This window comes from Lepidochelys kempii, chromosome 2 (assembly GCF_965140265.1).
Source record: "Lepidochelys kempii isolate rLepKem1 chromosome 2, rLepKem1.hap2, whole genome shotgun sequence".
Classification (NCBI taxonomy): domain Eukaryota; kingdom Metazoa; phylum Chordata; order Testudines; family Cheloniidae; genus Lepidochelys; species Lepidochelys kempii.
The window spans coordinates 112887570-112909304 of record NC_133257.1 but is presented as its reverse complement, the minus strand read 5'-3'; the positions used below and the strand labels follow the sequence as shown (position 1 = coordinate 112909304).

Below are 21735 nucleotides of genomic sequence, written 5' to 3'. Positions count from 1 at the left end.
ACTACTGTCATTACTAATTTTTGCCAGTATTAAGACTATGGAAGGTGCTATGAGTCTTTTAACTATCACAAGTAATCAGGATCTCACTTTCACATCTGATCCTGGCACCAGCAATATGACATGCTTGTTTTATGATGTTGGTGGGAAGGTGGTCATTCTAGTTCGTTAATTGTCTCTATTATGATTTACAACATAAGTGAGGTTCATAAACCATGTACTGTATCATTATACATTTTTAATAGCTGATAAATACAATAGCTGTTGAATCAATGATTTTGTTTTAAATAGTGCCAACACCTAATCATTGACAGTTAATTCCTTGTACTGTAGCCAATGGTGAATTTGGTTCTGAAGTGCAGGGGGGCTTAAATTTAGTTTTATGACTTGATTTGTATCAAATTGAAGCTCTGAATCTTGAGTTTTCTGATTATTTATTAAAAACAAAGTGATCAAAACAAAATCTGGGAGGGCTGCCTAAATGGCAAGCAATTGGCCAATTTCATAAACCAGAAGGGGTTCAAATAGCCCTCCCTCCTTTAAGGGGCTGAGTGGTGAGACTTTGCAGACTTGATTTATTGTGCTGTTTCTGAACAGACCAGTAGTAGCAGCTGAGAAGAACAGGCTGCCAAGGAATGCAACAGTAACACGAGTACACGCTCCACCCACAGTGCTGTGTCTTCATTTTTCCCCTCACTACTGAGCGTGCCCCATGCCACTATTGGCTTTTCTGAATGCTGACCAGAAATTTCTGTTTCTTCATCTCTTACTTGCTGTTGGGATGCTCTCTGAGCCCTGCCACTGCTTGGCAGATAGGAGGCATCTTCCAGCCATAAAGTCTCTCATAGACCTGCAGGAGGCTCCCTTACTCTCCAGCTGTTAAGCTGTGAGAGTGGAACAGGACTGATAACGCAAAGAGCCTCCTATATGGCAGGGGGCGCAGCAAAATAGAGTGCCATCACCAGGTGCCTTCCTCCCTGCTATTAAGAGCTCACTCCAGGTGGCGTAAAGAGCTTGCCCAGTCAGTCCATAGTGTGAAGTGACCAGCTTTGCATCCAGACCCACAGTTTGGGAACCCCTTTAAGAGGGGACTGAAGGAGGAACTGGTGGTTTGGAGGGAGAGTGGATGAACTGGATGAGGGTGGGAGGGAGAGTTGATGGATGTGTGTGGGGAGGAGAAGGGAGAGTAATTGACGGACTCGAGGGGGAGTGGGGGTAAGTGATGTAGGTGTAGGCCCCTTGAAGCTTGATGGAGAAGGTTTGGTAAGGACTTAAGACCTTTGCAGCTCTGGAAACTGAACTCACTTTATTGGTATAGTTTGCCTGTGGTGTTGAGCTCTAGAGCATGTGGCTTGAATTTTCTACATTGGTAGCAGTGACCCCTACACCTCTGATATGTAAGCTACCTAATTTGGGGTCCAACCTCTATGAAGTTTGTAAGCCCCAGATACAGTAACTACATGTCGTTGCTAAACCCTGGTACAATTGTGCCCTGCAGTCCCCCCACCCATGCATGATTCTCACTAGGAGCCAATGCCCCCAGTGTGAGTTACATAGTCCAGGGCTTCCCAAATTGTGGACTGTGGCCCAAAGGTGGGCTACAACACAATCTCGGGTGGTCCACTGGCAAAACTGCATTCTCCCATCAAGTCAAGGGCAGAGATTGGGGAGGGCTTGTAGGGGCATTGCCACCCCCTCCCCACCCCCCCACATTTTCCATTCCCCTCCCAACCCTGGCCCCCAGCGCAGCTCCAGGACACGCAGCCCCTGCCTGACGGACCGTGTGCAGGGAAAGCATACAGGGCTGCACTCAAGGGCTGGAGTCAGCAAGGGGCTGAAAATTGAAGATGAGATCTGGTTGAACCTCAATAATGTGTCCCCAACTGGAAAAACTGTGCAAGGAGAATCTGGCACTTCCATCCCATTAAGAAGACTCCTGGTCTGTAAGTTATTTTATATTTTTATTTACAATATTTGATTCTTTTCTAATTAACAGAGAGTAGGGTTGGGTTACTTACAAAGCGCAGAAATTCAGATTTTACACTTAAAAAAAATTGAAAACGTAATATAGTGTTCAAAGTTGGACAACTATTTTGTTTTAAAACCAACAAATAACATTGTCTTTTAACTATTTTGTTAAAACCGTTGTTTTGCTTATTTTCAGTTTTATACCAAATTGAGTTTTCCCTGTTTGAACACCACACTTTGCTCTCAACATTGTTTTAAAGTGTAGTTTTACTACAACTGTTGGGTTTCAAAGATTTTTAAGCATTTTTTTTTGAGTGCATATTGCTAGGACTTACAATCATTTATGTTAAAATGAAAAGGAAACATTAGATTGTTTATTTACTGTGAAATTTATATGTATGTAATCATAAAAATAATTTTCTTCAAGAAGTGTTTAATGGTGCGCCGCAGTGCCTATTGCAGCTGCATAGGTGGGCATCAGGGAAAAAGTTTGGGAATCCCTGACATACTCAACCTGGTCTAAGGTCTGAAGAATATTTTGCCCCTCTTAGGCACCAGTAGGCCAGCTGGATGATTCGGCCCTACTAGAATGCTCCAGCCAGATACCTCACAGGATTCCGCATTCCATCCACTGCCAGAGAAGGGAGCATCCTGGCAGCACAGGGACCAATGGTTTTGTGGTTCACTCCCCGGCACTGCAGCCCTGCCAGAGGCTGGGGATGGGGAGAGAAGGTCCTCTCCCTGTTATCCAGTCAGCCCTGCTTGTTTCCTGGGCCAGGAGGCCTTGGCTCTGGGGGACCTGAGCTGATTAGCTGTTTACTCAGGCTCTCCAGGCCTTGAGTGCTGCTGCTCCACCTTTCCCATTCCTGTGAGTCACAAACTGGCTGTAAAACTGTTCTGTGCCTCTTGGGTTGGAGAGAGGGGCTGGGGCTGCTGTGGCGGTGTTCCCAGGTGGCGGGAGGTTGAGGATAGCGCTGTTTTGGGTTGGGGCTTCTGTAGAATGTACCTTTCCCCTGTCTTGCCCCCCATGTTCAGCACTCGGCTCCAGGACAGGGAAGTGCCAGTTCAAGAGCCCTTGAAGCCATTGCCCCAGAGCCCCTAAAAAAACTACATAGAATCCCCTGCCCTGGAACTGAGAACATGGAATGAGGAGCTTTGGGACTGGGTAGTGGGCAGAGCCAGGTGGAGGAAGGGAGCGAGCAGTTCCTTCATTGAGGGTGTGGCTTGCACAGATGCACATAGTTAATACCAAGGCACCTACACCATGAGCTTCTAGAGGGCGGTGCCCATTGAGTCATTTGCCCCTCTCTCCCATTCTCTTGCAGGGGGTTCCCATGATATAAAGGGGGAGTGGCCCTAATCACCCTTCCTTTCCTTCTGATCCTTCCACTGAGAACAATGCTAGGCACGTTAGGCACTATATAAACACATTGTCAGAGACCATCCTTGCCCCCCAAATTATTTCATTTTATTATTATTTATTAACTTATATTAGCACCCACTAAGGGCTTGATTCAGGAGAAGTGCTATAACATAACTTTGTAGTTTCTCCAACCACCTATGCAGCTGTCCCTCAAGAATCCTGAATCTAAGTAGTGGATGTAAGATTTTATCTCCTGCAGATTGCGGATTCCTGCTGTTGAGGGTACATCCTGGGGCTGAAACAGTCCCAGTTTTCATTTAGGTTTTATAAAGCAACTATGCAAAGTAGTTAACTAGTAGCTTCTGTCACTTCCCCCTTGGTATCTTGGATTTGGCCATACCATCCAATCTGCAAGCTGGGACTAAGGACTGGCCTGATCATGCTCAAACTGTGATTTACTGGTGCAAAAGAGTTACAGGCTTCTGCAACCTCCCACCCCAAGCTGGAGGAAGAAAAAACAGGATCTCTGGATCTAGAAGTGGAGCACCTGTGGCCCACCATCCTAGCTGAGGAAGGAGCAGATGGTCAGCTCCTCCATGGAGGCTAGTGGAAAAACACTCACCAAAATTTCTACTCCGTGTTCAGAAGTCTATTGGTGTCCTGAAAATAGTGAATGAGACCCCATAAGTGGTTGGGGGTGAGTGGATTTTGGAAAGTTAAAGGCTTGGGGGTAGGTTGGAGCCAGATGGATGAGGGAGGAGGAGAGAGACTCTGAATAATTTAGGAAGGAGAAGGGCAAGTGGGAAGAAGGAATTGATGCAGGAAAGGAGAAGATGAGATATGTAGTGGGAGAAGGGAGAGATCACTGCTTTACACAAGGGATGGGGAGGTGCATAAGTCCCTAAATGTTGGTATCCAAGTTAGAAAATGTTGATGTAGCACACAGTTTTTATGTCAACTTGATTTTATACTTGTGCACAACAGTCTGGGGCTGTGATGGGAACTCATAATGGGCATGCTTGGTGCGTGCTGCAAGCAAACTCCTGTAGTGTTTCCACTGTTTCTGTGGAGACTAGCAGACAATGAACAACTCTTCCCACGCAAACTTGCCTCAGTCTTCCTCACTTGGCTTCTTGTCCCATTCTCTTCAGCTCATTCTAGTCTACCAGCACTGCCTCTAATAAGGGTTAAATGATTTACATAGTATTTTTCCTGTCAGGACTTTCCATGCCATTACTCCTGACTTAATTTTATTCCTATCCAAATTTATTTAAAGCCTGTCACTCCCTGATTGATTTTCTTTCAGCAGTTTGGAAGGGCTGCTTTTCATTGACTCCTGCAGTGTGTCCATTGTTTCTGTGAAGTCTGCGGGCTGGGACAACAATGAAGGACTTTTCCCATTCTGTTTTAACAGGGCATCCATTGGTCTTTCAGCCTCAACTAAACAGTGTTCTCAGTTTCTTGGGTAGTCAAGTTGGAATTCTGACTCTCTGGTATCTTCTCAGATGAACCTTCTGGGTAATTTTGGACTTAGTCCTGGTATCCAACTGTATGCTATTCACCACTTCATTTATTTTTATCAATACTGTACAGAATCCCTCCCAAGGTTAATCAGTTTTAGGGCTCCTACCCTTCCTTCCACTAAGACTATGGAATCAGATTAGCCCCCCCCCCAAGTTTCCCCATATGATCTTTATGGTTAGTCTTTTTTCATTTTCAAATGCTTTCAAATTTTCCAAAGGAAGTGTGTGCTTTTTCAGTTTGGGGCTGTGGAATATCTGCATAGTTCAAATGATCCAAATTCCTTTGTCCCTTCCCAGAAGCTCTACAGAAGAGATTTCCTGGGGTCCCTAATTTATGTCCAAACATGAGGTGCATGGGGGTTCATTTTGTACTTTCATTGACTGCTATCTTATAGGCCATCAAAAAGAATGTGAGATGCTGGATACAGTTGGTTTGATGCTGTTCTGAAACGGTAGCCTGCTTAACCTTTTTTGACCCATTCCACCTTCCCACACAATTGTGGTGTGAGTCTTATGGATTCCTAGAATTTCATAAACCTGTTGAAATACTTTTGAATCAAATTTTTCCCCTTAATCTGTGTGCCAATCACCTAGAACCCCAAATCTGGTGGTGAATTCGTTCATTAAAACTTCAGTGACTGGCACAGCCTTTTTGTTTCTTATTGATTAAGATTCAGGCCATTTGTAAAGAAGACCATCCCATATTTGTGAACTGCTCTCTATAATGAGAAAGAGACCAGACAGAAAGAATAAATGGGCACGTCGCAACTGATTGACTGTTTCTTCTCCAGGGATCAATGAAGGCAATTCGTGGGGCAACATTTTCTCTATAAACCTATCTGGAAGGGCATTTTTATATTTTACCGCATTTTTGACATAGATTTATAAATATGAGCCAGATCATCATCTGGTATAAATCAAGTTTCAGAGGGGTAGCCGTGTTAGTCTGTATCAGCAAAAACAACGAGGTGTCCTTGTCGTACCTTAGAGATTAACAAATTTATTTGGGCATAAGCTTTCATGGGCTAAAACCTACTTCATCAGATGCATGAAGTGAAAAATACAGTAGGCAGGTATAAATATACAGCACATGAAAAGACAGGAGTTGCCTTACCAAGTGGGGGGTCAGTGCTAAAGAGGCCAATTCAATCAGGGTGAATGTGGCCCATTCCCAATTGTTGACAAGAAGGATTGAGTATCAACAGAGGGAAAATTACTTTTTGTAGTGACCCAGCCACTCCCAGTCTTTATTCAGGCCTAATTTGATGGTGTCACATTTGCAAATGAATTCTAATTCTGTAGTTTCTCGTTCAAGTCTGTTTTTTAAATTTTTTTCTTGAAAAATGGCCACTTTTAAGTCTGTTATTGAGTGTCCAGGAAGATTGAAGTGAACTTCATTGGCTCGTTTTAAGCAGCTGAGACTTGGCCATTTTTGGTGTGTTTGTTTTTATTAACACTTATTTAACTTATGCATCCGATGAAGTGAGCTGTAGCTCACGAAAGCTTATGCTCAAATAAATTGGTTAGTCTCTAAGGTGCCACAAGTCCTCCTTTTCTTTTTGCGAATACAGACTAACACGGCTGTTACTCTGAAACCTATTTAACTTTAGTGACTAAATTTTTGCTAGACATGTTGTTGGTCTGACTTCACCTAGAAATAATTCTGATGCTTGTGTGTCGCTTATCAAACATCTATATGGGACTTATCTCCATTGACACATCATGTGCTTCTCCCTCTTCCCTGCACCACAGCATAGCAACTCTGTCCCTCCAATTGCACTGTGGGCTTTCATAACAGCCAACCAGAATCTGGCCTTGTGGACCAAAGCAGTTATGGATCCAGTGGCAGATGTTACTTTTCTTTACCGCATTTTCTGATTATATTGATTCAAATATTTTTGATCGCTGCAGAGTAGAAATCATCCACCAGCATATGTGCTGATATAACATGAATGCACACAGCAACATTGTCAACCTGAAGCCTCCAAAATTATGTTGAGCGCTAAATAATCCACACACTAGCCTTAAAAAACCCCACACGATCTAAAGAGCAATAAGGGTGGAGTTCTGCTAAATGCAAACTGCGATTGGAGCTGGGAAAAAAACACCTTTGGTCTTAACCTGGCTCGGTCCCTACCTACCCTTCTCCCAGCGCCAGCGCCTGCTGCTCCTGCCACTTCCCGAAACTACACTTCCCATGACCGTTTGAGGTGGGGCGCACTAGCTTCTGGGTAAGACGCAGCAGGATGACGCATCCACTTGTGCGGGAGTTAGTGACGCGGCCTGCCCGGGCGGGCGCTGTGTGGTTGGTCGGGCCGGGGGGAGGGGTGCACGGAGTCGGCCGCGGCGCGGGCGGGACGGAGCCGGCAGCAGGCGCGTGAGGCCCCGGAGTCCGCGAGACAGGCCTTGCGGCGCGTGGCGGGGGCATCTCCATAGTGACAGTGACAGCACAGAGGGGAAGGAGGGAGCGCGCGGCGCGGCCAGGCCGCGGGGGGAAGGGGGAGCGAGCGGGGGCCGGGCCCGCTCTGCGCCGGGGGGCCGGATCCCAGCATGGCCTCGGGCGGGGGAGGCGGCGGCGGCGGCGGCACTGGAGGGGGGAAGATCCGGACCCGGCGGTACCACCTGGGCGCCGCGAAGCCCTACCCGAGAAACAAGCAGGTGAGAGGCCGGGGATGGGCCGCGCCGCTCTGCCAGGCCGGGGGCTCTGACTCACGGCGGCCCGCCCGGCCCGGGGCCCGCGGGGTCTGGGAGCCGCCGGGCCGGGCGGAGGATCCCCGGTCTATCCAGGCCCCGCGGGCTGGGGACCCACGTGGAGCCCGGGGGCGGCGAGGCCGCGTGGGGGATCGGGCTGCTGGGGGCGTGTGAGGAGCCGCGGCCCGGGGTGGGGTGGGGGGGAAGAGGGAAGCTGGGGGGGTTCCTGCGGGGCTGGGGGTGCGTGTGGGGGAGGCTTTCCCATGTGCTGGGGCCGGTATGCATGTGTGGGGGTTTCCTCTTGGGCAGCGGGGAGGGGTTTGGGATTTCCCTCTGGGAGCGCGCGGGGGGGGGAGGGGGCGGGGGAGTTAGGGATTTCCTGCCCCCTTTTTTTTTTTTTTTTTTTTTTTTTTGGTGAAGCAGGGAGGGGTCAAGAGAGGGAAGAGGAAACGTGTTTAGCACTTGGTGCCATGTGTGAATTAACCCCGTCTCAGTTTGCCTCAGACAGCTTTGATGGGGCGGGAAGGGGAAAATAAAACATTGGAAGGAAAAATCTGGAGAGCGTTTCCTGTCACACAGATGCGCGTAGGGTGCAGATTTTCCCAGGATGTAAACTTTACTCTGCCCATCCTGTAATATCTCTGGGCCTTGGTGTAGCTCCACTCTTGATACAATCTTTTTCTATAATGCCCAATTTACTAGATGCTTTCCAACTCAGATTGCTAAAAGATATTTATCAGGAGGAATAATTTGTGTTCACGTTTGGGCAAACATTATACACAATCAGGATAAACCTCTAGAACAGGGGTTCTCAAAGTGGGGTTGGGACCCCTTAGGGGGTTGGAAGGTTATTACATGGGGGGGTCACAAGCTGTCAGCCTCCACCCTAAACCCCGCTTCACCTCCAGCATTTATAATGGTGTTAAATATATTAAAAAGTGTTTTTAATTTATGGGGGGGGTTGCACTCAGAGGCTTGCTATGTGTAATGTGTCACCAGTACAAAAGTTTGAGAACCATTGCTCTAGAATGACATTATCTTAAATAGGTGTTAGTTAGAATACAGTGAATTTTGAGATTTGACCAAATCTTTGATTCCTATTTACAAGTTTCAAAACATCTTACAAACCACTTTATAAGAGCAGTATGAAGTTAGTTGTCCTTGTGATAATTCAGTAGGCTAATAGTTCATAATCTTCAGCCCCTCACATACATTTTTTTTGGTACTGTCATTCTGTGTATATCGGTTGCTAGCACATTGTGGATGCTAGTACAGTATAAGTAATAATATTAAAATATGTTTTGTTTTTTTAAATCTTGCTGAAGTGGTGGATAAATAACAAAATAACTTGTTTATATACTACAGCACTTGATACTGCAGGGCATTTGTAGATAAAAATCCAGAAACTAGGTGGGATGGCTGGTGGACAGGCAAATAGATCCTTCATTATTACTGTGTGTGTTTCTAGGAGTTTTAGCGTGCTCATATACCTATGTACTGTAGAAATCTCATCTGTGTGGGTATATATGTATGTATACATTTGGGAATGTGTTTATGTAAATATTGAACTAGGTTAATACATTATTTAATGAGTAATTTGAGAAGCCAGGCAATTCAGTTATGTTCTGTTTGTATATAAAGTGAGGGTCTGTCATACATAAATCTTATAACATACTGCTTCTCAGAATAATAGAAAGGAATTGTAATTTTTCTGCAGCCTTAAGTATATTTTTACAATTGTGTAACACTGTTCTGCATCTGTCGCTGAAGCTCTAGGATAGGGGTTCTCAAACTGGGGGTCGGGACCCCTGAGAGGGTCATGAGGTTATCACATAGGGGGTCGCGAGCTGTCAGCCTCCACCCCAAACCCTGCTTCACCTCCAGCATTTATAATAGTGTTAATTAAAAACACTTTTTTATATATCTTATATGGGAGGTCGCACTCAGTGGCTTGCTATATCAATGGGGTCACCAGTACAAAAGTTTGAGAACCACTGCTCTAGGAGATAGTGGTTTAATGATGTCTAAACAGTAAAAATCAGTTTCTTCATCTCTAAGTGTAGTATTGAAACATTTGTGGAAAAAGCTAAAGAAGTATTGAAATAGCAAGTAATGAATGTGTTGATCACTGCTAGTTGAGGAGAAACTTTGAAGGAGATGTATGGAAGGGTTTACCATAGTAATTATGGACCCAATCCTCTAGTCTGAATGCACCAGTTGTGTTGTCTTTGTATATTCCCAATGGGTTCATTTGGATAAGTGCTGAAGTAAGCATGTGTTTGGGAATATTTGTAGGATCAGGGCCTAAGAATAGATACTTGAATGTACTGGTCAAATTTACAGATGTAACTTGGTGTAATAAGAAAATTGCTTTCTTTATTATAATGCTTTAAAACTAAATTTTTCAGGCAAAAATTGTAAAGCCTGAAAGCACAATTATTTGTTTTTCCTCCTTGGGTAAGTCAGTTTTTACTGGCGAGACTTTTTAAAGCCTGCCACCAACCTGTATGTTCACGTTAAGATTCAGACTAATGGTTTTAATCTTGGAAATATGTCATCTGTACTTTTAAGGAGTTGTCTACCTTTTTGTGCACTGGTGTAAAAAGTGACTTGAACTGGCTTACCTGTGTTTGAAACTTGGTTAAGCTGTACCAGGGTAGTATATCTTCACAAGGGGTTTGCACAAGTGCAACTACATTGATGGAGCTGAAGTATTGCACCCCCCTCCCAAGTCCTGGTCATGCAAATTGCTTTGAGCATCTGGAACCCCACTGAAGTTGTTGAGGCTTGATACCTGGGTCTGCGCATGCAGAGCAATTGCTCTTTCAGGCCTAATCCTGCACGTACCAGTGCTTTAAATCTTTTTTTTTTTTTCACATGAACAATCCCTCATTCTAAACTGATTTCAGAGTAACAGCGTGTTAGTCTGTATTCGCAGAAAGAAAAGGAGTACTTGTGGCACCTTAGAGACTAACCAATTTATTTGAGCATAAGCTTTCGTGAGCTACAGCATCCGATGAAGTGAGCTGTAGCTCACGAAAGCTTATGCTCAAATAAATTGGTTAGTCTCTAAGGTGCCACAAGTACTCCTTTTCATTCTAAACTGTTGGTTGTTTTGCTTCTGAGTGACATGAAATACAAGAGCCAAAAGAGATAAAAATTTGTCATATATCTGAACTACCTGTCCTGCTCTGTGAGGAACATCTTCTCATTGTCTGCTGCTGAATCATCCTAGGAAAAAAAAGTCTCATGATTAGGCATAACTTCTAGAATTTTGCAATCAACAGTATAATTTGGTGATATTCTGTAAATGAGTTGGAGATTTTTTAGTTTAAGGATAATAATGTTCATTTGAGTATTTTGTGTGTCTGTCTCTACAAACTTTAGTTCAGTAGTAGGCTGGTGTAAGAAACTGAACTGAAGTTTGTTTTCTTTCAAGAATTGGGCTGTAGTTCATTTCAGCTCATGTTTTATCTCTGGTACCATCTATACGTAGGTGGCAACCATGTTATCAAGAACAGCGTTTAACTATGGTTCTTATTAGCAGGTATTAACACAGTTTCCACCATTAGCATAAAAATGACTCCTACTCCACAGGGGCCTATCTACACTGAGAATTTTTAGCAGTTGTCTCACATTTAGTCTAAGCAGTTGTGCTAGTAAAGCTGGAAATGCTAATGTAGAGTGGATACAGGCATTTTTACCAATTTTCGTCTATCTCAACTCACTTTAAATATAGCTTAGCATAGTTTTGTGAAACAATTTATAGCAGGTTTCATTAGGGTATGTTGACCAGGGAACTCATATTAGCATGTAGTTCCATCACAAATGTAGACGAGACTATAGGTTCATAACCGTCCTTATTGTCCTTATTGGTATATACTTCAGTTCTGTCTCAAGGCTTAGGTTCTTTCATTCCCAATGGAAGAATAAAGTTTGTAATGGAGAAAAGTCCTTTCTGAAGCAGAGAAATAATGTTTACATCCTGCTGTTGTATCTTATCCTAGGTAGTTTATCCATCAGTTTAGAGTATGAGATTCTTTCAGAGTAAGAACATGCCTACATTTTTTTGTCTATATTACTGTTTCTGAAAGTGGTCCGTGGACCACTGCTGACTTACGGAAAACTGACAGATCATGTGGTGCAGGCTCTTCTATTTTTCCAGCTGCTGTGTCACATGAAAGATAGCAAAAAATTGATTGAATTGTTCATAATCTTTTTCTGATATTGTATTTAATGCATAAATATTGTGCAACTGCAAATTGTGAAAGGGAGGTATTCTGCACAGTGACACAGGAGAAAAAATGGTCCCCAATATAATCTTTCTGTTAAAACATGATCTGCTATGAAATGTTGAGAATCCCTGGTCTGTACTACATTTTGTATAATATACCCCTGTGGTCACTCGTGCTATAGAAGTAATAATTATGCTGGGTATTCCAAAATGCTACTTTGCAGAAACCCTTTCTTGTAGTCAAATTTTTAATTTTGACTCATTAGAACAGAACCTTGGGATTACTCCTCAGTTTGTCCACTCTTTCTGTATTTAGTCTCAAATCTGATTCTTTCCAAGAATAGCCACGAAAAATTTGGACAACTTTCAGGCTTTGCCATCGGATATATCTCAGTCTGTCCCATTGTCTGGGCATTCACCAGATTGAGTGAGTGGTTTATTTCTTCGACACTTCAAATATCTGCCATTTCTTCTTTATCCCACTGTCAAAACACTTATTGAAGGCTTGTGCACACAAAGTTGCACTGATTTAATCTAAAATGGGAATTTAAATCAATATTGTTAAACAGGTAAAAACCCCTGTTTGGACGCTCTTATTTTGGTTTTAGAGCAGTCCTTTCTGGTTCAGTTTAAGACTGTTGAACAAATTTAAGATAAACTAAAATGAAAGCACAGGGGATCACTCCACTTTAATTAAACTGGTTTAAAAATGATTTAAAGGGTGGACTGTGGTGGAAAGTTATACTCATAGCTGCTGAGCTATGAACGTAAACCAGTATAACTCCAGGTGTGGATATTTTTGTTCTGGAAAAAGTGTGTCCCCCCAGGTTTATTTAACTTAAAGCCTCTTTCTAAGTGATGTAAGTTTTTATTCTGGAGAAAATCGTTCACACGGGGAGTTATATCAATTTTATTATATCCGTTTAACTCTGCACTTGTCCTTGAACCTCATCAGATTTCTTTTGGTCCAATCCTCTAATTTATCTAGGTCCCTCTGTATCCTATCCCTACCCTCCAGCATATCTGCCACCTCCCAGTTTAGTGTCATCTGAGGGTGCAGTCCACGCCATCCTCCAGATCATTAATGAAGATATTGAACAAAACCGGCCCCAGGACCGACCCTTGGGGCACTCCGCTTGATACCGGCTGCCAACTAGACATGGAGCCATTGATTGCTACCCGTTGAACCTGACGATCTAGCCAGCTTTCTATCCACCTTATAGTCCATTTATCCAGCCCATACTTCTTTAACTGGCTGCCAAGAATACTGTGGGAGACCGTGTCAAAAGCTTTGCTAAAGTCAAGGAATAACACGTCCACTGCTTTCCCCTCATCCACAGAGCCAGTTATCTCATCATAGAAGGCAATTAGGTTAGTCAGGCATGACTTGCCCTTGGTGAATCCATGCTGACTGTTCCTGATCACTTTCCTCTCCTCAAAGTGCTTAAAAATTGATTCCTTGAGGACCTGCTCCATGATTTTTCCAGGGACTGAGGTGAAGCTTACTGGCCTGTAGTTCCCCGGATCTTCCTCCTTCCCTTTTTTAAAGATGGGCACTACATTAGCCTTTTTCCAGTCATCCGCGACCTCCCCCGCTCGCCATGATTTTTCAAAGATAATGGCCAATGGCTCTGCAATCACATCCGCCAACTCCTTTAGCACTCTCAGATGCAGTGCATCTGGCCCCATGGACTTGTGCTCTTCCAGCTTTTCTAAATAGTCCTGAACAGCTTCTTTCTCCACAGAGGGCTGGTCCCCTCCTCCCGATACTGTGCTGCCCAGTGCAGTAGTCTGGGAACTGAACTTGTTCGTGAAGGCAGAGGCAAAAAATGCATTGAGTACATTAGCTTTTTTCACATCCTGTCACTGGGTTGCCTCCCCCTTTCAGTAAGGGGCCCACTCTTTCCCTGACCACCTTCTTGTTGCTAACACCTATAGAAACCCTTCTTGTTACTCTTAACATCTCTTGCTAGTTGCAACTCCAATTGTGATTTGGCCTTCCTGATTTCACTCCTGCATGCATGAGGAATGTTTTTATACTTCTCCCTGGTCATTTGTCCAGTCTTCCACTTCTTGTAAGCTTTTTTGTGTTTAAGATCAGCAAGGATTTCACTGGTCGCCTGCCATATTTACTGTTCTTTCTACACATCGGGATGGTTTGTTCCTGCAACCTCAATAAGGATTCTTTAAAATACAGTCAGCTCTTCTGGACTCCTTTCCTCTTCATTTTATTCTCCCAGGGGATCCTGCCCATCAGTTCCCTGAGGGAGCTGAAGTCTGCTTTTCCGAAGTCCAGAGTCCTTATTCTGCTGCTCTCCTTTCTTCCTTTTGTCAGGATCCTGAACTCGACCATCTCATGGTCACTGTTTCCCAGGTTCCCATCCACTTTTGCTTCCCGTACGAATTCTTCCCTGTTTGTGAGCAGCAGGTTAAGAAGAGCACTTCCCCTAGTTGGTTCCTCCAGCACTTGCACCAGGAAATTGTCCCCTACACTTTCCAAAATCTTCCTGGATTGTCTGTGCACTGCTGTATTGCTCTCCCAGCAGATATCGGGGTGATTGAAGTCCCCCATGAGAACCAGGGCCTGTGCTCTAGTAACTTCTGTTAGTTGAGTGAAGAAAGCCTCGTCCACCTCATCCCCCTGGTCTGGTGGTCTGCAGCAGACTTCCACCACATCACCCCCCTTGTTGCTCACGCTTCTAAATTTAATCCAGAGACTCCCCGGTTTTTCTGCAGTTTCATACTGGAGCTCTGAGCAGTCATACTGCTCTCTTACATACAGTGCAACTCCCCCACCTTTTCTGCCCTTCCTGTCCTTCTTGAACAGTTTATATCCATCCATGATAGTACTCCAGTCATGTGAGTTATTCCACCAAGTCTCTGTTATTCCAATCACATCATAATTCCTTGACTGTGCCAGGACTTCCAGTTTTCCTTGCTTGTTTCCCAGGTTTCTTGCATTTGTATATAGGCACTTAAGATACATCGCTGATCATCCTGCTTTTTCAGTATGAGGCAGGAGTTCTCCTCTCTTGCGCTCTCCTGCTCGTGCTTCCTCCTGGTATCCCACTTACCTCAGGGCTTTGGTCTCCTTCCCCCAGTGAACCTAGTGTAAAGCCCTCCTCGCTAGGTTAGCCAGCCTGCTTGTGAAGATGCTCTTCCCTCTCTTCATTAGGTGGAGCCCATCTCTGCCTAGCAATCCTTCTTCTTGGAACACCATCCCATGGTCAAACAATCCAAAGTCTTCTCTCCGACACCACCTGTGTAGCCATTCATTGACTTCCACGATTTGACGGTCTCTACCTGGGCCTTTTCCTTCCACAGGGAGGATGGACGAGAACACCACTTGTGCCTCAAACTCCTTTATCCTTCTTCCCAGAGCCGTGTCGTCTGCAGTGATCCACTCAAGATCCTTATACAAATTACAAATTAACAAATTCCATTCATATTTTTTTTTACTGCAGCTATTGCTATGGAGTTGTAGGCTGGTCTACAAATTGTCTTAAAAAATTTAAATCAAGTGAATTAAATTAGTGCAGATCTCTAACATAGCTGTACTTAAACTGATTTAACTCTCACTTTAAATTATTTTATCCTAATTTGGTTAGTAAGGGTCAAACAAGTTTAAGTATATCTGTATTAATGAGTTGCACTGTATTAACGAGATCGGTTTTTAATAGACTTAATTAAACTGGTGGAACTTTTCTAATGTAGGCAAGTCCTGATTGCCTTCTAGTAGTGCATTAATTGACATGACTACCATCTGTGTGGAAAATTTAGGAAATAAAGGAGCAGTGTCCTGAATCTTCACAGTATATGATGCTACTTAGGGCTTTCAGCACGCTCACCTCAGGTTAATTAAAATAAAAAAAAATTGCTAATGAAATCTTAAAATTACAGATATAAATACACACAAGTTGGGGAAATGGGTATTAACATTAGTGACATTAACTTGCCCACATTCAATATATATTTTTGATTTGCACTTTGTAACCTTAACATTGCCTTAATATATAATATTAAATTGATGTTTCTTGTGTTTTGTTTTTTTGAGAGAGACAAAATGTTTTGACTGATCGTGTTTGAATTGAAATAGTTCCAATTTGGTTTTGATGTTCACACCTCACTGAAATGAATAGAACAGGAGAGCTGTTATTACCATCTTGGCTGCAGACATCTTCCATATAGGTTAGAAACATATTGGGGCACCTTAATCTTCGCCAGTGAAGAAGAAAATTGGGACTGGTCTACATTAGACAAACTATACCCACATGTTCAAACCTCTAGTATAGATTCACTTAAACAGTTTTCAATCTTACATCTGTTTAGCTTAAGTCAATTTGTTTAGTTACACCAGTGTTTAGTGTTTAGTTTACACCAGTGTTTAGTTACACCAGTGCAATTTTTATAATGTAGAGCAGTTTTGTTTTTAACAGAAGATTAGAAAATACAAAACACTACAGAATGAATCAGAAATTGTAGACAACCATGATGAAACTGCAGAATCTGCCATTTTTGCAACCACTGGTTTATCTTGTGACTGATGTTGCATCTGTCTTCAGAGGACCTTGTTGTGTGCTTCAGTGGGATACTTACAATCTCCCTTAAGCACATTGTCCAAGTGGCAATCCTTGTGTTTATCAGACTGGTCAGAGAACACATAGCAGGATTAGACAAAATGTAGATTTAAAAACTCTTGAGCCCTGACTAAAGTAACTACAACTTCCACTGTTGCTACCCAAAAGTGAATTTTGGATCCTAACTCTTCTGCTGTAGACAAAGCCCCTGTATGATGCTTAAAAGTTGATAGAGCTTTGTTGAGCCATGCTAAAAATCATAGATGGCCACTGAGCATAAGAAGTGACTTTTCAATTATTTACCTTACTTTAATATTTCCCATTTCATCACCCAAACTTAACAAGATGCTACTTCTAAATAAGGGCTCTCTATACATGCAAAGTTTCAAATTCAAGTATAGTCTACATTAGGATTTTACATGGGTATAGCTATGTCTCTCTGGTGTGAAAATACACGCTCCCCTGAGAGATGTAGCTATGCCAACCTAATCCCTGGTATAGACAGTGCTAGGTTGATGGAAGAATTCTTCTTGTGCTAATGGGAGAATCCTTCCCATTGGTGTAGGTAGTATCTACAGTAAAACGCTACAGAGTTCATGTCTAACTCAAAAATTGCGTCTTCACTAATAGGGAGGACTTGTGAACAAGATGAGATGAATACATAATAGGATTGGCACATTCAGTGTTTGAATCACAATAGCTCTATCATATATTGGCTCAGTCTATAATAAGGAATGGAGGTAAAGACAGTACAGCATTGATTCTTGAAGAGTTTTTGTCTTATACAGATCCTGTTAAATCATATGGCTAGAGAGTAAACAAAACCAAGCCAACTGCTGACACCACTTGTAAGCAATGAGTAATTTTCCTAGTGTAGACCCTGCTACAATGCTAAAAACACTTAGGAAGTTCTGGGCAGCTAGATGACACAGTCAGTGTTTACAATGTTAGTTAGTTTATATTAATGCTCCCAGCTGGTATTGCTGTAACTGTGGTAATGAAAGAATAAAAATCATAAGTCTTGGGTGGGCATAGCGGTCTTTTACGTTATGTATGCATAATGGTGCTAGAACCCACTCTTTGCTAATATTGTTGAAGTGCATTCTAAACAGAGCTTAGAAAAAACCAAATTGGGACCTGCCTACAAAATTAACCACATTTAAACATGATTGTGTTTAAGCCATATTATAGCACTTTTTTTTCTTTCTTGCATGGACAGATAACATGTTGAACTAAGTTTTAATCCTAGTTGATATTTTTACATACACGTTCGCTTAATTGTCTTAGAGAATGTTACTAAAGTGCATTTCCTATCAACGCAGTCACAAAAAATCCAGGAAATCACCAGTTAGGCTACACTAACACCCGGAGCAGCTTCAGTTCATGTAGTTTATTGCTCTAGTCTCACCAGTCCCAAACCTTCAAAGACTCTAACAAAGAAATTCCTGCTGATGCCAACTGGCATTGGCACAGTTGGGGTTCCCTAGTAGACAAGGCTCTAGTGGCTTCGATTGGCTTTACTGCTATGTTAATTAAAGCTGCCAAAGTCTTGTCTATGCTTGAGCTCCCACTGTTGCTAACATGGGTTCAGCTGAACGAGTAATAACATTAATAGGAAATTCTTTTGTAAACAAAGCAATAGATTCTTTACTTCCACAACAAACTTTCACTTCCCATATATATCTACCCAGAAAGCACGCATCCAGTTTCTCCAAATCTCAAAGAAATGCAAAGGTTTAATTATGACCTCAGCAAGACATTAAGATAAGAATATGTTGCTTCACTGTGAAAGTATATGAGTTTTTACTACCTTAAAAATTCAAGGTCCTGGTTAACGTTTGTATATGAAAGTTGTGGGCATGGGGGGAAATGACAAGGATTTTTATGGAGGCAATGGCAGCAAGTGATTGGGAGGTTTTGGGTTAGAGGGTAAAGAATTTGTCAAGGTAGCAGAGGTGCTTGGAGTTTGGGGGCAGGGAATGATGGGGGTAGTATGTAAGGAGAGCTGGGGTACAACATGAGAAGAAGGCAGGGTTTGGCTAGTGTTTCCTTGTTTTCTCCATCCAACAGATACTCCTGCTGGAATTCTGTGCCACTGCACAATGCAGAATTTAATTTTTCATGCAGAATTTGTGACAGCCAGAGCCCCAGCTGCCCACATCTGATGGTGGGAGCCCCAATCACCCATTCTCCAGTTTATCTGGATTTTTGTTTATCCAATCTGGCCCAGATCCCAGTTAGATCAGATAATCAGGGTTCCACTGTATTTTTATACAGCATATTTTTATATAATGACTTTGTTTAAATGAAATATTTCATTTCACTGAAAAAAAAAAAGATAACTATCAACAAAGATACATCAAGTTCGGTATTAATATGCCAAGCAAGGAATCTGTTTGTCAAAAAACATTTCCTGAAACTTTTATGTTGTCTGTATTGTTACAGTTATACTTGCTGACAGGTATTTTGAAATAAATTGCCAAGTAATTGAAACTGGCATGATTATATTGTGTTGTTTTGTCAAAATATGCAGAATTTTAAAATAGTGTGCAGAAGTTTTAATTTTTTGGTGCAGAATTCCCACAGGAGTAAAGAGATGTGCAGAGTGACTTAATTCCTCAGCAAACTTTATCAGATGTGATGGGTGGAGAAAGCAATAACGTTCTAGTGCTTCCCTGGTTTCTTCATTTCCTGTACTTGCATCTTCACCAACATGGTTGCTCTCTCCTTACATGCCAGAATCTCACTACCTCATACTCTACAAACCCTGCTCCCCTGTATGTTAACACAATCTCACTGCAATTTTCCCCATCATTTGACAGCCCCGATGGCTACAGTGGCTCAGCGCAGTCTACATGATATGATGATAAAAGTCGGTGTGTAGTCTACGCCAATAACTTGTCACTTCTTCGAGTGCTGATCGTTTTGGGTATTCACTATGAATGCTTTGTTTGCCTGTGACCAGAAACTCTTCACTAGCAGTGTCTGTTGGTTTGCACCTTGCACCTCCTCATGCTTTCATATGAGGGCAGAAGGGGCAGCGCAGACTGACCACCTCTCCAGAACCTTGTGTCCATTCTTCTCTTCTTCATTCTCCTACCTAGAATCTGTAAATATTGTAAACAATATTTTAGCTGAGATAGTTTAGTCTAGTTTTAGTGCTAATTAGTGGAGAATTGAGGGTCCTCCTCCATTATCTCCCCTTTGTCTTGTTTACCTATTATGCCCAAGGTACCATGCTTTAAGCCTTGCCTGGCCTGCCCCTGGGTCTTCCTGGTGAGCGACCTGCATGACAGGTGCCTGTATTGCCTTGGGGAGGTTCACATGCCCTTGAGGTGTGGCATCTCTTGCTCTTTCCCCTCCATGTACAAGGTAGTCTCATGAACTCAGGCTCTGAAAACACTTCATGTAGCTCGCCATGAGACCCTGCTTGTATCCTGAACCCTCCTGCTTCCCTTCAACCTGTTTGGCGTCACTGGGCAGTGTTCCTCTGCCATCTGGTACCAGTGGTTCAAAGTCCTTCACCAAGCACAGGGGCTCCATGAGGCAGAGGCAGGAGAAGGACAAGGGCAAACACAAGAAGAGGGACAAGTCCCCACATAAATCTTTGAAAAACAGGTCTGCCTCACCTCTTCCTCTAGTACCACCTGAGACTTTGCACCCCGGAACAGGTGCACTCAGAGCTTGTACTAAAAAGGCAGTGTTGGTGGTACTGGGAGCTTCCAGTGCCTCAGTGCCACACATTGAAGGACGTTAACAACGCCTATGCCTCATAAAGTCAGAAGGGATTCTCCCCCCCTCCTCCATTTCAGTGGTGCCAGCCACTTACAGATCCTCCTCCTTCAAGACAGCACCAATGGTCTAGACAAAGCCAAAGACATCAATCAGCTCAAGGCCCTGTAATCTTCTGGAAGACGTAGCTATGTATGCAGACCTGACATCTCTGATTTTCTCTGAACTGATCCTGCTCCAGGAGGTCTCCACTCCATCGACTCTCCATTCATTCGCCAATACTGTGAACCAGCTGGAGAAAGAGTTCAGCCTGATCCTCTCTACTTCCTGCTTGTCCTTGCTCCTGATTGGTGGGAACCATCCCATTACGCCACCAGCCCCACCACTGGAACATGAAGAATCCTGTTCATCAAACCAAAATGAGCTTGTACTGACTGACCCTCCAGATACCTGACAAAGAGCCATCAACCCAGACTGCTTCCAAATGCACTCGCTTGCTCTCATGTGCTCCCCAACAGCATTTGTTGTCCTGAGACTAATGGTACTCTTGATGTGGACCTCCACAAGTACCCCTACACCCCATCCTATATCTCTGTTGAGGTCCCTGGGAACCGTACTTCCAGGCACCTGAATATGAGGACCCTATATTCTGGGCCCAGTAGTGGTTACCACCACTAGTCACCAAGGGAGCAGCTGTTGGAGAGGGAGCAGCTGGATCCACCAGTGAAACCTTGTCCTCTCCACATGAGGCACTATCACCAGCATATCCATTACCCCTAGATTATTTTAAACAGTCCCAGGATCACCTCAGGAGAATCACAGATGCTCTCCAAATTCCACTAGAGGAGTTCCAGGATCCAGCCGACTTGCTTTTGCACATCCTCCAGGCTACGTCTCTGTTTTAAATGGCAGTCCAGATTGGCAAGGCCATCATGGAACCTGCCCGATTTATCGTGCACATTACTGCAACCTGTGCCCCAGAGAGGACTGAGAAATGCTACTTTGCTCTCCGCAAAAGCGTGGAATTTCTGTTTTCCCACCCTACCTCCAATTCCTTGGTGTTCCAAGGAGTTACAAAAAGAAGCCAGCTACCTCAGACAAATCCACTTCACTGAATAAAAATACCAAAGGACTTGAGCTCTTTGGAAGAAAGATGTTTTTGTCAGCTTAGTTTAGCATTCTGAATAGCAAACTACCAACTTCAGTGTTTAAGTATAACTTCTTGAATTATAGCAAGCTCCTTCAGGAAAACAGACCTTAGTTCCAGACCATCCTGGATGTGGGAAAACTAGTGTCAAGATCTTGTCTCCAGGTGTCCCTTGATGTAGTGTCACAATCCATAATCATGAGATGGGCATCATGGCTGCTGGCCTTGGGGTTCCTCTGGGATGTCCAAACCACCCTTGAGGGCTTTCCCTTTGAAGGTCACAACCTCATTAGGGACAAAACAAGTGACTGCATACCCTCTGCTCTCTGAGTGCTTTGGCACTGTGTAGAAAATACTCCAGGTCTCCTTTCTGCCTTGACATCAACCACCATCTTCTTCCAACAGAAGATGTGTGAACCCCTAAAGCAATGACAGAGGATCCAGCTGTGTAGGCACCCTGCATCACAATCCTCCAGTTTAGTGTCAGCTGCTTCTTGTGTTGC

At 43.4% G+C, this 21735-nt stretch overlaps 1 protein-coding gene across 7 annotated transcripts in view; it reads left to right on the top strand.

Moving 5' to 3' along the window:
- Nucleotides 1-7386: 7386 nt before the first annotated feature.
- NUP153 (nucleoporin 153) overlaps nt 7387-21735 on the top strand; it is a 62679-nt gene continuing 48330 nt past the window's right edge. For all 7 annotated transcript variants that reach the window (XM_073331994.1, XM_073331999.1, XM_073331998.1 and 4 more), the window contains exon 1: nt 7387-7509. In XM_073331994.1, the coding sequence (XP_073188095.1) occupies nt 7402-7509 (108 nt within the window). In that variant the 5' untranslated portion in view covers nt 7387-7401. The remainder of the gene's footprint in view (nt 7510-21735) is intronic.